Source organism: Mercenaria mercenaria, chromosome 1, assembly GCF_021730395.1.
Source record: "Mercenaria mercenaria strain notata chromosome 1, MADL_Memer_1, whole genome shotgun sequence".
Lineage (NCBI taxonomy): Eukaryota > Metazoa > Mollusca > Bivalvia > Venerida > Veneridae > Mercenaria > Mercenaria mercenaria.
Window position 1 is genome coordinate 91098115 of NC_069361.1, and position 17516 is coordinate 91115630.

Below are 17516 nucleotides of genomic sequence, written 5' to 3' on the forward strand. Positions count from 1 at the left end.
GCGTACTTTTTGAACTGTCTTCCTTTATAGCCCGGTTCGTCATCCAATTTTGTTAAAACTTCACCCTGAAGAAGAAAAGTTCAGTGTACAAGAACCATCACTCATTCTTGCTTTCTGTTGTAATTGTCTCCCTCTTGTGTATATACAATAAAGTCTGTATCATCCCTGTTCATGTCAAATGAACACCAGCTCCGGGAAACTAACAGTTGTTAGCAGTTGACATGCTTCAGTCAAAGTTTCTTTTGTTTCACACTACTCGTCGCCAAGAGCGCTTTGTTTGATTCACTGACTCACTCAACAACATCCATTTCTTTAATAAATTGGATTAATTTTCCAGACAAAGATGAGTGTTCTCCAGATCCATGTGTAAATGGAACGTGTACGGACGGAATCAACAACTATACATGTGTCTGTGATGCTGGATTTAGTGGGAATGACTGCGGCAAGAGTAAGTAAATGAATGAAAAGAGGATTTACTTTGTTCCATCCAGCCTTCTCGAACCTTTTTATACGAGTTAACTTGAACACTTTACCAGCACTGTTTAACTGGTCATTAGATTATGTATGAATGCTAAAAATTAATATTACCTATTTCACAAATCTTCATGTAACTCTAAATGATTCCAGTAGGATGGAAAAATATTGGCTTGATGTGTGTTCGTAAGTAGTACAAAAATACACTGTCCGACTTATTGTTGTTACTTCTAGCATATATCGTTTGATAAACGGTTAAACAGTGATGGTACAGAGTTCAAGTTAATTCCTATAAAAAGGTTCGCCACAACGTTGAGCAATGTAGGGGTTTCACATTGCAAAATGACATTTTTTTGCCGTTAAAACCACTCCATTTTGCATAGATCCAACACCACAAACATTTTATGAAAATCAAGGACCTGGATTAAATAGGAAGAGCCCATGTTCCTAGACCGTAGCCTCTCAAAGAAAACTCCACAGCAGCGTATAATGTATGTGCGCACGATGGACATCAAACAACGACGAAGTAAAACGACAGTGGTATACCACCTTGGAACTGTCGATGTCAAAAACACTACTGAGGTTTAAACAAGTTAATTATGCGCAATTCTGTTATGTTTATCATGAACTATTATGTAATATTTTTACATGTATTGTGTATTTCCAGACATAGATGAGTGCTCTCCTGATCCGTGTGTAAATGGAACTTGTATTGATGGAATTAACAGTTACACGTGCATTTGTGACGCTGGATTTAGTGGTCGTGCTTGTAGAACGAGTAAGTATAAAAATAAAGTCAGTCTTTCTAATGCCAAGGTAATACATGTGATATCGAAATGCAGTGTCCGTTTTGACCGGCATTTTAGTTTATGCCTTATTCGCTTAAATTACCTCCACTATATATAAATATGTACATTTTCAGCAATATATAGGTATCATAACAGAACTAAGGTCGAGACCAAAATTATTAAATCCGTGAAATAGTTAGATTTTAATAGACCTCCAAACACAGCAAAAGTCAAACATTTAATTACTATTTAGATAAATGAATGTGGACATCTTCTTTGAATTCATTTTATAAATAGCGAAATAACAAGGCTACATTACTTCGAAACATGACTTAGGAAAACAAACTTGCAAACTGCAATTGGTTACCAATTCAGTGCATAAAATCGACGTGCGGTACGATTTGTTTTCCACATTGACTGAGCCAACAATATTTATTTTTCATAAGTTGGGATAATTTTCTAAACATAGATGGATGTTCTTTTGATCCGTGTGTAAATGGACCGTGTATCGGTGGAATAAACAATGATACGTGTGTCAGTCATGCAGTATTAAGTGGCCTTTTTGTGCGACATTTGAAATCAATCCTCAGAAATGTGCGATTATTTGCTTTGTTCCATCCCTAATGCTTCCATCCTTCCCATTCTCGTATACCAGAGGTCTACCATGGTTCCCTCGGGATTTCGACGAACCTCTGATGGATGGAATGATCCTTCATTCATTTATTTACAGACATTTATTTACAAAGTCATGCTATATAATTCTAAAACTTGTGTTGATGGAATTAATAATTACACGTGCATCTGTGATGCTGGATTTAGCGGCCGTGTTTGTGGCACGAGTAAGTATAGAAATAACATGGTTAGCCATATTTTTCTATACGACAAAGCATAGTTATCAGTCCCCGAGACCTTAGAATTGAATATGCGATTAACGAAATGCAGGGTCTCCATTCATCGGCGTTTGAGTCCACGTTTAATGTTGAATTCACTCTAAATAAAGTAGTTTGTATTTAACAAATAATCGAGGCTTCGAGTGGTTTGTCGCTTAGTCACCACGGTTCAGAGTTCAGATGCGTAGGAATTGAACTACGAGGGCGTTAGCCCGAGTGGTTAAATACTGAAGCATCTGAACGATGAATTGTGGTAAATAAGACGATAGACCACAAGAAGGCATTGTTTTCATTCTTACGTAGTAATTGTAATATTTTCATAGATATTATGCTGGACTTCATTTACCCGTAGAGAAATGAACCGGACGTCACGCGGCAATTTGACGTCATGTTTGACGTCTCTTACCGGTCAACCGTTGCTTATCGCAGAATATACAGATGTTGTTCTTTTTCTTTGTTTAAATGGCATTCAAATCGAGTCATGTTAGAATACTTCTTTTATCTTAAAGAAGTATGCTTAATTTCATTTATATAAAGACATAATATTATAAAGGAATAAAAAATGGCAATTGGATACAGGTTTAAATTTCTTGCTCAGTACCATAGAGATTTTTTTAAGAACTTTAATCCTGCTGACTCATGCCTTTAACTTTCCAGAATTGAAGATCAAATCCAAGTTATAAAATGTCTCCAATATGTTAGATTTAAAAGATATATTTCAACGTAGTTAACTCAAACATAGGTCAGCAGTTTATTAAGATTTCGGTTACTGAATGATATTCAGTAAAACATGGACGAACAGTGAACGGTCGTTGTTAAAAACAATACTCGAGCTTAAACTTTCTTAAGCAGGTTAAGTATGCTCAAATCTTTTTTTTTTATCAAATCTCTTTTTTTATCATGTTACTTTTATTTTAATTATTACATACTATTATTATGTGCGTGAAATATTTCCAGACGTAGATGAGTGCTCGCCTGATCCGTGTGTAAATGGAACTTGTATCGATGGAATCAACAATTACACGTGCGTTTGTGACGCTGGATTTAGTGGCCATGTTTGTGGCACGAGTAAGTTTAGAAATAACTTGGATCGTCATATTTTGCTGTAAGAGAAAGCATAGTTAACGTTAGGTCAGTCTCCAAGACCTTAGAATTGAATATGCGATTAACGAAATGCGGGGTCCCCATTCATCGGTGTTTGAGTCCACGCTTAATTTTGAATTCGCTCTAAAATAAGTATTTTTATTACTTCTTTTATCTTAAATAAGGTATTCTTAATTTCATTTATATAGTACGGAAGAGTATTAGTGCCAGGTGTATGTTATTTAACAACTTGAAATGTATCTCGAAATTTCGAGTTTCTACGTCGAAATTTCGAGTGACGTATCTCGAGTTACTAACTACAATAGTTTACGTTGATGTATAGGTCCTGGCCAAGGTACCTGGTGCATCCATCGGGTAGCCTTACAGGGTCATATGATTAAGATGACAGAGCAACGTTTGCTCATAAAAATATCGCTATTTAAACCATGTTTAAGCCTGGAAGGTTTTCGACCTAGTTTGAGTCCATATGGCAAGGAAATATAGACATACCGTATATGAACGTGTAGTAATGAGTCTGACCAAGATTGGTAGATCTAGATTTTGAGAAGAGGTCATAGAAGGTGACTGGGAAGTATTCAAACTTAGAATATTTCACTTTTTCGACCATATCTGGAAGGTTTTCCACCTAGTTCGAGCCACTACCATCTGAACATACTATACATGTAAATGAAGGTATATATTCCGGAGACAGTTGAAATCTGGAGTAGCTCTAGAGGCTATGGTAGGTCATACATTGATGTATGGTAGTATACGTTCAAGTCGCTACATGTTGGGTACAATATATGGATGTGTAGATAAATGATTCCACTTTGAAGAGTCAAAAGTCGTCCATTACATTTTTGGCCTTTGACAGACGGACAAACGTTCAGATTTTGCGGATAAAAGGGCAAGATACGAAGTCAAAATTTCGTGTTATCTACTCGAAATTTCGACTTATTAACTTGAGATGTGTTTTATTTATTTACTCGAAATTTCGAATATCTATTAACCCGAAAATTCGAGTTAGTATCTCGAAATTACGAATTAATAAATAAAACGCACCTGGCACTAATCCCTTTTCGATTGTAAAAGAATAAAAGATGGTAACGTGGATACAGGTTTAATTTTCATACTTTGAATCTTAGAGATTTTTTAAAATTTAAATCCTGCTGACCCATGCCTTTACCTTTCCTAAAACAAGGACAAAGTGAATGACAGAACAGTGGTATACCACCTTGGAATGGTCGGTGTCAAAATCACTACTCGGGAGCTTAAACCGATTAATCATGCCAAAATCTCTTATTATCATGTTACCTTCATTTGAATTATTATATACTATTATTATGTGCGTTATATATTTCTAGACGTAGATGAGTGCTCCCCTGATCCGTGTGAAAATGGAACTTGTATCGATGGTATCAACAATTACACGTGCGTTTGTGACGCTGGATTTAGTGGTCGTGTTTGTAACACGAGTAAGTACAACGATGAATTATATTTTCTGGTCCTTTGGGATCATTGAGTCCATTCAACATATGTGTATATATATATATATTCTCTTTATTTCCACCTTGCGGTGATAGATATTTACAATACATGTATACAATTCATTTTCTTATCACAAACATGTTAAAACAGAAAAAGTAAAAGTATGAGCATAAGTTAGAAAATGCATTTATAAGTATTAGTATACACTTTGTTTTTGTTTCTATATATCTAAATGAATAATTATATAATGTTAATGATATACGAGAGAAATATTAACATTACTGCATATTACAGGAGGGATGAACTATATTACATATGATTTCAAAATTTCGTACAAATCTAATGTACAGTTTATGCAAATACAGGATTTTACTTAGCAATTTTGGGTGCTAATAATACATAATGTGTTTTAAGAAAATAGAGACAGATCTGATAGCATCATATTACCCCTTACTCTTATGCGAGAATATACCTTTCAAAATTATAAAGGGATATTAAGGGGTTTTGCAACTGATATCCTGATTTAGGAATTCATTCATTGTTTGTCGAAAGTCGAAATACAAACAACAACTGTTTTCATTTTGGAAAATTATACATTTGCGTATGTTGAAATGAGGTCCTCTAAATTGATGATGTATTTAGAGTTAAACATATTTCACAGCTTGTGTAGTTTTTGTTCTTGTTTCTGGGTATATAACGCAAATACCTATTACAGTTTTCTGAATTTAAGACATGAGATCAAATATTTATATGATACATGCAGAAATGATTTGTGACACTCCATATTGACAAATGATGCAAGAGTTCTTCCTAGCAAAACTTGATATAACATTTCATCATTTAACATCTGCATTTGATAAATCAAACCATGAATGTTGAGTCTGGTAATGCTATTATAAAACATTTGTCTTTCGAAGTAAAGTTCACTACACTGAGTCGTCTTATGAACATATATATCTTGAACATGCAGATTACATAAGTCACACTCACAAATATTTCTGTTTATCACTTTTGTCCATAGTCTAGCAATTTCACATGCTTCATGTGGCCGGAATAGGTCGTCAATACAGTCATAAATAACTGCCGTTCTTGTTTCTACATGTATTTCTTTGAAGCGGTCAAAATCAGAGCATTTATTCATTCTGTCATGTAACGATGCTGAATGTTTCTGTCTCACAGATTAATTGACAATTGATTTCCATTCGTATTTTGTAGGAAACATTCCAGTTTGAGCATATTCTACTAGATATATATGCAAGTCGTATTTTACCATACATTTGTATATATCTGGTACTACACCGGTCTGATGCGGAGATATTCGTGTAAGAAAGTGGCACAGTCGGAAGTCAAATATCTTTTTTGTTAGTAATTTCGTGGGCATATCACACAGTCTTTGGACGAAAAGTAATTTTTGTTTGTCGATTTCAGATTCTATACTTAACCACCCAAGCATTGTTAAGCTCATATCAGTGCGTGTTCGGATATCCATACCCTGTATTGCTTTTGCAAATAGATTAATTGTGACCTTAAGAGTTGACAAGTCCTCTTTAGTCAGATTGCACCATAATTCACTGCCGTATAGAAGTGTTGGATAAACAACTTTTCTGACAAGGTTTGCAGATGTCTTAGGATCCGTCGATGTAGGCTTTATTCCGACACTTAAGAGCGAAAAGAATGCCGATTTTGCTTTGACACAAGCATTCTTTATATTTTCGTTGTTTTTCAGATATTTATTTAAATTGATTCCGAGGTGTGTTAAACTGTCAGTCACTGATATTTCCTTCTTACCTAATTTAAAGTGTAGGTTTTGTTTCGTTTTCTTCCTGTTTGGTTCAAAAATGATAATATGACTTTTTTCAGCATTTACATTATATCGCCAGTTACATCGGTAGGATTCTACTTTGTCTAACATTATTTGTAAGCTTGTCGGAGATAGAGCTGCGAGAGTTAAACCATCGGCTAGTGTAACATTTCCACAATAGATATCTCCAATCTTTAGTCCTAGTTTACTACTTTCTAATATATTCAATAATTCATCGAGAAACAGTGTATATATCCAAGTTGACATCTTCCCACCTTGTCGAACCCCTTGCATGACCGGCAGCCAATTTGAATCGATTCCGTTCAATGTGATGCGACTTTTCATATTCTTATGCGCTTCATATGTTATCTTCCACAGTTCACCTTTCACGCCTAATCTATATAGTTTGACTAAAACGCCTTCAAGCCAGGTAGTGTCGAATGCTTTTTGTGTGTCTAGGCTAGCGACGTATACTTTACTCCCAAGTTCAATTTGATGGCGAATACTCTCCTGGAGGTTAAAGGAGGCAGTCACGGAACCAATGTGTTTCTGATATGCATTTTGTTGTTTTGATGGAAGAAGGATGTTATTTGCTTCCGTAAATGATTGTAATCGTTTATGAAGTGTACTTTCAAACAATTTATAAATACGGGTAACAGTGTAATTGGCCTGTAGTTATTTGGGTCCTCCTTTGGTTTGCCGTTTCCTTTGTAAATAGGAATGATCACGCCTTTCTTGCAGTCAAGTGGTATGCAATTATTTTTTGCCATTATGTTAAACAATGTTGCTAAAATATTTGATAAAGGCTTTAGCTCCATATTTCAGATGTTCATTTGTTATTCTGTCGTGTCCGGGTGCCTTCTTCACTTTTATTTCGTTACAATATTTTTCGATTTCTGTGGGAGTTACAACATCAAAGTTAAATTTCGGGTTATAGATCTATTCAGTGTTCTCTCTTTTATTTTGTTAAATTCTTGTAAGACGTCTTTTCTAAATGTTTCGTCAAATTCTGGGGAAGTGAGCGGTGTGTACAGTTCTTGGTAGAATTGTCTAAATGTATCTACAATGTCTTCAGGGCTTTTATATTTTTTACCATTTACTAGTAAACCACTACATTTGCGCTTTTTGTGTTTTCTCTTTTGGTTTACCAGATTCCAAAATGTTTTTGTATCGCATTCTGTCGCCGCTTCTAGTTCGTTCATATATTTTATCTCTATATTTGATATTTCTATCTTTTGTATCTTTCTAAAGTTTCGTTTGAGTGTTTTATAGGTTCTCAAGCTTTCAGAAGTAGTTTCCCTTGGTCTGCATCTCTTTGCGCTTTGTGTGCTTTCTTTATATTTTCGGTCCAATACGGTTTTGCGTGTCGATTGTATTTCGAGAACGGTAGTGTTCTTGCTGCCGCAGACTCTATTATTGTTATGATATTTTGGTAGAGAGTGTCGATATCATTTTCTGTTATTGGGTAAATCACCTCAGGCATACATATATCTGAGAGTAGATCCTTTAATGTATTGTTATAGTTTTCAAGGTCGCCTGAAGTACATTTATGCCAAGCAACCGTTTTCTGCGGTAGCTTATTTACTATATATGTTGCGACAGGGATGTTTAGTTCCGTGTAGATTGGTAGATGGTCAGAGACAACAGTTTCATCATCATCAATCACTTCTGTATTGCCAGTGAGACCAGTAAGTTCGGCGTCGATCACAATATTATCTAATTTTTTCATAGTGGGTTTAAATGTAAAGTTTGGTCCTTTATAGCTGGTTTTATTCAGTAAAGATATCAGGTTATTTCTGTTCAGGAATTCTGAGAATGTTCTATTTCTTTCCGAATCTGTTTTTGAGAGGTTACTTTTTATGTACTCAGCATTGAAGTCACCGACCTACTTCCTAGTTCTGAGTAGGTTTGATATATTGCTTGAATAGTGTTTATTGTTTCATCATAGTCACACATTGGGTAATTTACGGATGGCATATAGACACAAAAAGCATATAGTGGTTCACGTTTAGCTACTGATATTTCAACTCCTATGATTCTGTTACTCCCCAATGTACTAATTTCATTTATAGCAAACGCCAGCGTTTTCTAAAAAATAATCGATACTCCACCTTTACCATGTGACAAGTTTCTCAACGTGTGACTATTTTCCTCCGATTTTGTAATACTTTCGTACTTTTTATGTACCGTCTGCATAAATGTGTTTAATTGCGGGAGCAATTTATGTTCAGTTATAAATGCTAAATCTACATAATACTTTTCAAGAAGCTGACTTACACTCCCAGCTGAAGACCTTATTCCACGTACATTCCATGTAAGTAATGTGAGTCTGTTGAGATATAAAGGGCTTATTGTGTTATGTTTTAGTTCCATGGGTTAGCGTAATTTGAGTATTCACGAGATCTGGGACTATAACTGTGTTCATCATTGTACCCGTCGTCTGCTCTTTCGTTGAATTCATGGTATGCGTCGTAGTCCCAATTGTTATAGCCTTTATAATTATGTTGTTTGTTATTGATATAGTTCTTCCATGTTTCTGTACCATACCATGGTCTGCAATAAGTAAACATTGGCCAAAATTCACGGTTTTCAATCTGCTTTCCCTGGTAGGCCGGTATAGTAATACGTGCAGACAAATCTCCATGTTTGCTATTAAATATGTTGATGTCAAACAATGTTATGCTTCTTTCCTCAAGGTATTCTCGTATCCCTTCTTTCGTTGAGCTTGTGTCTATGCCTCCTAAAAAGTATCGCTTTTTTCCATGAAAGACGCCTTTAAAAGTATTTGAATTGTTTTGAGTTTCGTTCTGTTTTTGGCTATGTGAGTTTTCTTTGTGTCCATTTCTGGTTTTCTGTCCTATGTATGTTGTCCGTGTATCATTTCTATCCACTGGTCGAGACTTGTCCGTGTTTCTACTTTGTGTTGCTGTCTTAGGTATTTGGCGTTCATTTGTATTAACACTACTTTTATTTGTAACTACTGGATTTTCATTTGTTTTCCTATAATCGTGTTCATTTGGTATTTGACTAGTGTCTTGACTTATTCTGTCTTTTTCTTTGTCATTGCGCTGTTTCGGGTTAGACATACTTTTGTGCGTGCTATCATTTGCTTGACTTAGTCCACTTATCTGCGAGTATGTCTTATTTGTTGAATTTGTGACTGCTTCGGCAAATGTATACGGTGCTTGGTTTATGCTGTTATTTCTATTACAGCTCATTGAGTTTGTGTTACTTTGTGGGTCAAGATCGTTATTAATTGTTTCATTGTTTTGGTTTTCAGGCAATATTTGGTGGTCTGCAACCGCTTTCTCTTTTGTAGATATTGTCGTTAAGGTTTTCATTCTTTCCTCCAATTGTGTAAGTCTGTTTAGCATTGTGTACATTTCTTGAACTTCCAAGGTGCATTGTAACTGTGTCTGCGTTTGTTCCATTTTTAAAATCTTGCTAGTTAGACTGAGATTTTCAAGGCTAAGTCTGTTGAGTTCTGAGGATAAGCTTTCAATTTTAGCTTGATCATTTTTTGCATTTGTTTTCAGTTCCTTTATTTCTTGTTTTATTTCTAGTAGTTCTGACATGATCTTTGCCACATTTAACTCTGTGATAGGGTTTTTTATTTCAGAGCTATTATTGTCATGCTCTATCTCCTTATTTGTTACTTTCCTGAACATGTTGTCAATTTCTGGTGATTTCTCTCCCTTGGTTAACATATACAATAGAAAACAGTCTTTAGCTAATTTAAAGGCCAGAGGACACTTGTCTGATCCTCGTCTGTTAATAAGTTTTCCTTTTGGGCATAAGTGTAATTGCTTTGCTCTGGCAACTAAAACATTACGGTAGCTTTCAAGTTTGCTGTTGTCGCGGTCAGTGAGGCGCAGTAAATTTTCAATATACAGTTCTTTTGGTTGATTTTCTAGTTCTCTATCCAAACGCTGACATGGTTGATAGTTGCTGATGTCTTGTGACGCTCCATAATCAGTTTGTAAATGGGAATTTGTATCTCTCTGATAAACCTGTGCTACATATTCTGTGTATTCTTCATCATATATCTCATTTTCATACTCATCTTCTGAGTATTGTTCATTATTTTCATACGTATCATCGTCATTAAAGAGATCATTCATAAAGCTGTGTGTATATTCAGATATATTTTTAGTATTTTGGCTTGCAATATTATCTCCCTTACTTGTTTGTTGTCCATTTGCAAAATACTGCTGCGAGCTGTTGTCGTAGCTATTATGTTGGCCATTATGTTGGCCATTGTAGGCTTTTGTTACCTGTTGACATGAGAATACTTGTTTACAATATGTTTCATCTTCAATATAAGTAGGTGTTTGCTGGTGATATACTTGTGGCCCAGAGGCTAAATATAACACACATTGTGATTGTCCATTCAATGCGCTAATCGGCGGATTATAAGGGTTATTTACAGGTGCGATCAAGTTCATGATCCTTTTCGAACTATTGAATTAAGTATAACTTTTTAAAGTGTTACCTATTGTTTCTGCTTTTTTCTCGCTTATCAGCACAGTTGTCCATGTATTTTCAATCAGCTTTGGCGGTAAGGGCCAATACACAAGGCTGGACCATTGATAGACTTGCTTCTGTTTATCACAATAAGCTACTGTATAGCTACTGTGCAGTACATAATTTACAGGTGATATTTCTCACCTTCATAGCAAATCAGTTCTCACCTTTATAAGAGTTTAGAAACCTTGATTGAATTAGGGCTAAATAAACAAAGTGTTAAGATGCAACAGTGTTTTTTTTTCATATTTTCAATAATCAAGTTTTTTTAACAAATTTCATCCTTGTTTTTTTTTTCTTTTTTTTTTTAATCAAAAATGCATTCAGGCACAAAGCTTTTAGAAATAATAAATTATGTGTATTTTGAACAATGATATCTCTTTATTCCTGGATTTTATTATACATAAAAGAATCGTTATTTAGACAACACAAGGGAAATTATGCATTTTAATATATAAAATCGTTCTGTCCATATTCCATTTTATCTACTAATAAATGCAACAGAACGCTTCTTTAATTTCTAATAAAATCCAGCAATTATCATTTTTATCATTTTTTTCTGGTTTTATTTTGTTACTTTTGATTTTTAAGATCATAATCATTGAATAAACAAACTTTTAATTTCTTTTATTAAGTTTTAAGTAACTCTTTAATGGTAAAGGAGTGAGAATTGCTTTGCTAGAAGAGTTATTATTTAATTGGCTGGGTCATTACTCAACATAAATTAAAATAATTTTGTGTACATTCTAAAAAATACAACAAAAAAAAAACAACAGCATTTCAATCAATAAAATGCAAAACACAGGAAATAACCAATTTATCTGTTGGCAATAAAATTTATGATTCTCTGACAATAATTAGGCTACATGTCAAGTCTACAGGGGTTTTATGGACCCTTATCAGACTGGACCAGACAGGATCTTGTATATTGGGGATTAAAAAGTCTGGTATTTGGGGGGTGGGGGGGGGGTCACTTATATAGGAGATTTTCTTTGCCTTTAAGCCGGTGCTAGGAGGCGTGAGAGGTGTTGCACATTTCATTACCTCATGAACAGACTCAATCAAACCGAGTCTGCTACTATTCTGCTTGGTTGCATTCTTTGCTTCCAAAGGATCTTTTTACAGATTTTAATTTAATAGCGTATTATCAGAATGCGAGGTCCATATTCAATGATATTGACCGATATTTTAGTTTTATTCCCTTGAATCACCTCCAGTGATAAAAAAGATGCACACTTGCAACGATATGTAGATATTAAAAATTAGTAATGGCAACTTACTTTTCTGAAATTAAGGCCGAGTCCATAATATTCAATTCTCTGAAATACAATCGTTTTGATAGAGCTTCAAACAAAGCAACAGAAATACATTGGATTAAAATATATGTAACTGAACCAAGATATAAGCTATAGGAAAAATTTAATAAAAAAAAACTTGCAAACTGATCAGTGCAAAGTTTTCTTCATAGACTGAACTTGGGGTAACTTTAGTGCTGTCTGGACCCGTGTGTAAATGGAACGTGTATCGGTGGAATAAACAATTACTCGTGTGTTTGTCATGCTGGATTTAGTAGCCATTTTGGCGACATTTTGAATTGACCCACCCATAGAAACTTGCGATAATTTGTTTTGTTCCATCCATTTTTTCCCGAAATCACGTATTACGAATTATGTTGAAATATCTGCCTGCAATATAAAACTGAAGTAAATGCTTCCGCTTTATAAAAAATCATATAACTCTTATTAAACGTACATAGAGTTCAGCAGAAGATAGAAAAAGATTTACTTGATGTATTTTGTGACTGAGTCTTGTTAAATCCAGATAACGGTGATAGATCTAGTACAAAATATTTTAAGTGCACTGTCCGACTACATGCATGTAATTGCTGTTACAATTAATTATACGGTCACTGTGGCCCAGTGGTTAAGGCGTCAGCCTCGGGATCGGGAGGTCAAGGTTCGAGCCCCATGGGGAGCGTTCGTCATTGGACTTGTTCCGAAAAGGCCGGTTCGTGAGCCGCGAGCTAGTTAAATGAATGGTTACCGACTTCTATCCCCCTGGCGCCTAGCATAGTGGTATGAGTTGGGAGGTAATTGGTACGCACAATAAAGGTGTCTCATAAGCCAAATTGGCTGGCCCTTTCAATAGGGTGACGCTATAATAAACAATACCCTTTTTTACAATTAATGACACTATTTTAGAATTTATGATTTGATTGATCAGGCACGCTTGTGATAAATATATCGACGTCCCAGAAATATAAGGTCGTAACTGTTACTTACAACCTTTTGTGACCTATATTTTTTTTTCGGAAACTGCATTGAAAGAGTCATAGCTTGAGCATAAATCATAACTGTGTGACCGTGTTTATTGAACCAAAAATAACATTTTGTTACTTAATAGTATCATTAGATACACTGCTTGTTGGTGACAGGATAAGGGATATACACTGTCGAGGAAATCCATATCAGGCGAGAGGGAAGCTCGAGCCTGATATGGATTTTCGAGACAGCGTATATCCCGTATCCTGACACCAACAAGCTGTGTAACGATTTTATCTTGCCGACTACCCTTTACTCACATGCTATAATCTAATATTTTGTAAATTAACAAAATGGCAGCCATTTTTTTAAATTAAAATTCATATCTGAAATATACTAGCAGGATATGGAATCTATCCTGTCTCCACGTGACGTCTGTTGACCAATAGAAATGCAAGAAACTTGTAGGAGGCAAGATAAATGGTCGTATCTGATACTTACGACCAAGTTTTCTAGAGATTTTAGAAACATCTACTGAAGAAAAAAGGTCGTGTTTGCCACTCGCTACCTTTTAAGATTAAATTTTATGTGATTTTGGATACATTTATAAAGTAAAAAGGTCGTAAGTAGCAGATACGATCTTTCATTATTGTGAACCGTAAAAAGGCGTATGAACGATTTCTTTTAATATCACCAGCTTGAATATGGTAATCGGTACATTAAGAATTTGAAAGTTTCAGCTACGAGGTTACACTATGGATACAAACAGTTTTGGTGAGAAATCTGTGAAACAAAATGTATAGGTTTTTTTCAGTTTTCCAAAACGTACTGTTATTAATTTACGAAGTTTTATTTCTTGGACGTCGGTATCTTTCCAAAACGCATCATTTTGCTAAGACACAACAGCACAGACATTAATTTATGTCATGTTACATCATTGTAAACTAAATATGTTACTTTCATTTTTCCAGACATTGATGAGTGCTCACCAGATCCATGTGTAACTGGGACTTGTGTTGATGGGATTAACAATTACACGTGCGTCTGTGATGCTGGATTTAGTGGCCGTGTTTGTGGCACGAGTAAGTATAGAATATAGAAATGAGTTGGATCGCCATTTCTTCTATAAGACAAAGAAAAGTTAAGGTAGTTCAGCACGTTTGATAAACCGGAAGTGATACCACAGTACCATTTATCCACAACACGAAGAATAAAACCTGGACTCGGAATACGGAAACGATAATTATCATAAATTAATGGCAACATTTGAGTAGATTTATAAAAACGGTGACGTTATTTTCTTTCTAAATATGAAAGAATATTCAGATATTGACACGTTAAACAATTCCGAACAGTGTCTTAAAACTAGCTTGAAGTATGCAGATCTTTATAGTTATGGGCAGATATATCCCCAAAATAAGCTTACATACCTATACATTTCATTTCACCGTATTATAGTCAATATGTTTATTTATTATTGTGAGAAGTTCATTTAAATCTACGTTGTAGAAAATTTCTATTAATGAAAATGTCACTAAAATTTTCCCCTAGGCTCAAATTACAAAAACTCGAGTTGGGTCCATTTCATTCAAATAAGTCTAGCAAAATATCAAGCACATGTTCCTACCTTTTCCATTTGCTGACTTTGAAGTTTTGGAAGATTGGAATTTTATCAAATTCTATATTTTAGTTAAAATTTTGATCCAGAAAGCCTAAGAATCAAATATGAAATTATTTTAATGTAGGGTCCCTGAAAATCGGCGTTTGAGTTTATGCGTGATTTTGAACTCGTATTTCGAAAGAACGGTACCAGTTAGTAATACGTACAAGCGATACAATCTAGATCCGACCTAGGTTGTTCGAATTATGTTCTGTAACCATGCTACATGTAGTAAATGCTAGAGGCTAATTTCTCTTTCTCGCTCAGTTTCGAGTTATAAACAGTTAGATCAAAAGGTCTTTGATTTCCAAATTGGCAGAATTATTGCGTTGCGCAGGACTTAAACACCGGTCGCCTTATTTGCAAGGACAGTGTTATAAAAGGGTAACAGGGACACTCATTTTTTGTCCGTGCCACATTTTGATACACATGCTTAAAAAGCTTGACAGAAGTATTTTTCAAGATATTGCGATTTTTAGACTAGAGTCTCTTTACTAAATTCTTCAATGTCAAGGTCAGGAAGTGCTTCCGAGATATATTTTTCACAGATTTTATCAAGTGTCTTCAATATATCCCTTTTAGTTTGGAACACAATAATCAAATCGCGACAAAAATTGGCAAAATTGTATATTTCAAGTCAGAGCTTGAAATATACAGTATGCTTTATCTGTTGTCCAGAAAGTAATAAGGGTTCTAAAACTTACACTGTTTCCGATAACTTTAGTAACATGAATGTAGTATGCGGAGGACTATCTTCAGTGTCACTGCCAGGAGGGGTAAAAAGGTTTAATTTCTTCTCTATAATAATAAGATACTCAGACTAACTATTTCGTTATATAATTGGCACAAGAACTGATCCAAAAGTTTGGTTACATAGTTCTCAATTGCTACGTTACATCTATGGTCAAAAATAACTTTTTAATTTATAGTCGAATTTAATCTAAATGAAAAGACGCTTGTTATTAATTTTGGTTCTTTGCGATCATGGAGTACATTCAACGTTTCTGATGATTGAGTTACACTTAAACCAGTGCTCGGGTCGTGAGGGTGTTGTATTATTCTTTTTTTTTTATTACAACACATCAACAAACTATCAAAACTAGTTTGCTTAAATTTTGCTTGTTTTCGTTCTATGTATTTTAGGCTTCTAAAATAAATTTATCGTTTAAATCACCTTAGATGTAGTCAGTCATGACTCAGTAGGGTTTGAACCCTCGACCTCTCGTTAGAGATGCATACACTTTAACCAGTAGACCACCACTCCTCTTACGGTTAAAACAGTTTACAGCAATATTCTCAACTTTCCAAGATATAGACGAGTGTTATCCAAGCCCGTGTGTAAATGGAACGTGTATGGACGAAATTAACAACTACACGTGTGTCTGTGATTTTGGATTTAGTGGACGTGTTTGTGGCACAAGTAAGTTTAATTATGAGACAAGGCGCCGTTGTGCTGGAGGGGTAGGGGCGACGTCATCGTTTATATTCTTAAAAACGTTCACATGGTTATTTCACTTCTGTATACTGAATCAAAACTACTAAAATATCATCCGAAAAACACAAACGGTTTATTCTAGCACAACTGGTTGTATCCTTTTTTTATCAGTTTTTCTATATACTGTTTTACTCCTTCCGAAGCCTCCGGGATGATAACTTATACTCTGGAGTACAATTTAAAAATAAACAGAACGGGCAATGGTAAACACTGTCAGTTCGTTACAGATATTGACGACTGTCTGTCAAACCCGTGCCAAAACAGAGGCGTTTGTTATGATGGCGTTAATAGTTACGTCTGTAGATGTGATAGAGGTTACACTGGACAAAATTGTGGAAAAGGTGAGAAATAATTCTTTGAAAATAGGTCCTGAAAAAATGTATCATAGTGAATATTAGTTCGTGTGTTCATATTATTTTTTTATTATTTCACTTTTATTATTTAGGTTTATTACTTTATCGTCATTATTATTCAAAATCATTACAAACAATCGGCAATGTTTTGCCTTGACATTATCTTTACAAATCATATGAATGTTTTTTTATGTTCTAAATGGCTATGCAGAAAATTTACCAACTTAAAACTTATATCAATTCAATTCAGAAATAGACGAATGTTTGTCTGATCCTTGTTTGAATGGCGCCACATGTTCAGATCTTGTAAACGGCTTCAAATGTAGCTGTAAGGATGGTTATTCTGGACTATACTGTGAAAATAGTAAGCTACGTTATTTTTTAAAAAAGTTTTAGTTTATCAATCCGCGCACATATAAAACGTAAAATCTATATAGATACAAATAGAAAAACAAATCTTCAAGCGCAAACTTCACAATGTCATGTGTCCACAGTCTGTCACAAGAAGACACAAATCATTCTTTTTTGGTCGCTTTAACTATAAAATATTAGGCGAATTGGTCTTCTTTGGTTAATATGATCAATGACAATTTAGACAAATGTAATGGAAGTAAAATTATTATATGAATCATGACATTTTATAGTAGCTGTCATATATACATGTATGATTAAATAAATATATATATTGTTTTGCTGCTT

General features: G+C 34.7%; 1 protein-coding gene across 5 annotated transcripts in view; it reads left to right on the plus strand.

Annotated features, from left to right (window-relative positions):
• LOC123564416 (fibropellin-1-like) overlaps nucleotides 1-17516 on the plus strand; it is a 45340-nt gene that overhangs the window by 19405 nt on the left and 8419 nt on the right. For 3 of the 5 annotated variants that reach the window (XM_053517151.1, XM_053517149.1, XM_053517160.1), the window contains 8 exons: nucleotides 338-448; nucleotides 1142-1252; nucleotides 3110-3220; nucleotides 4600-4710; nucleotides 14281-14391; nucleotides 16279-16389; nucleotides 16692-16805; nucleotides 17068-17181. In XM_053517151.1, coding sequence (XP_053373126.1) covers nucleotides 338-448; nucleotides 1142-1252; nucleotides 3110-3220; nucleotides 4600-4710; nucleotides 14281-14391; nucleotides 16279-16389; nucleotides 16692-16805; nucleotides 17068-17181 — 894 coding nt within the window. The remainder of the gene's footprint in view (nucleotides 1-337; nucleotides 449-1141; nucleotides 1253-3109; nucleotides 3221-4599; nucleotides 4711-14280; nucleotides 14392-16278; nucleotides 16390-16691; nucleotides 16806-17067; nucleotides 17182-17516) is intronic. The other 2 variants (XM_053517157.1, XM_053517162.1) reach the window with 2 other exon arrangements.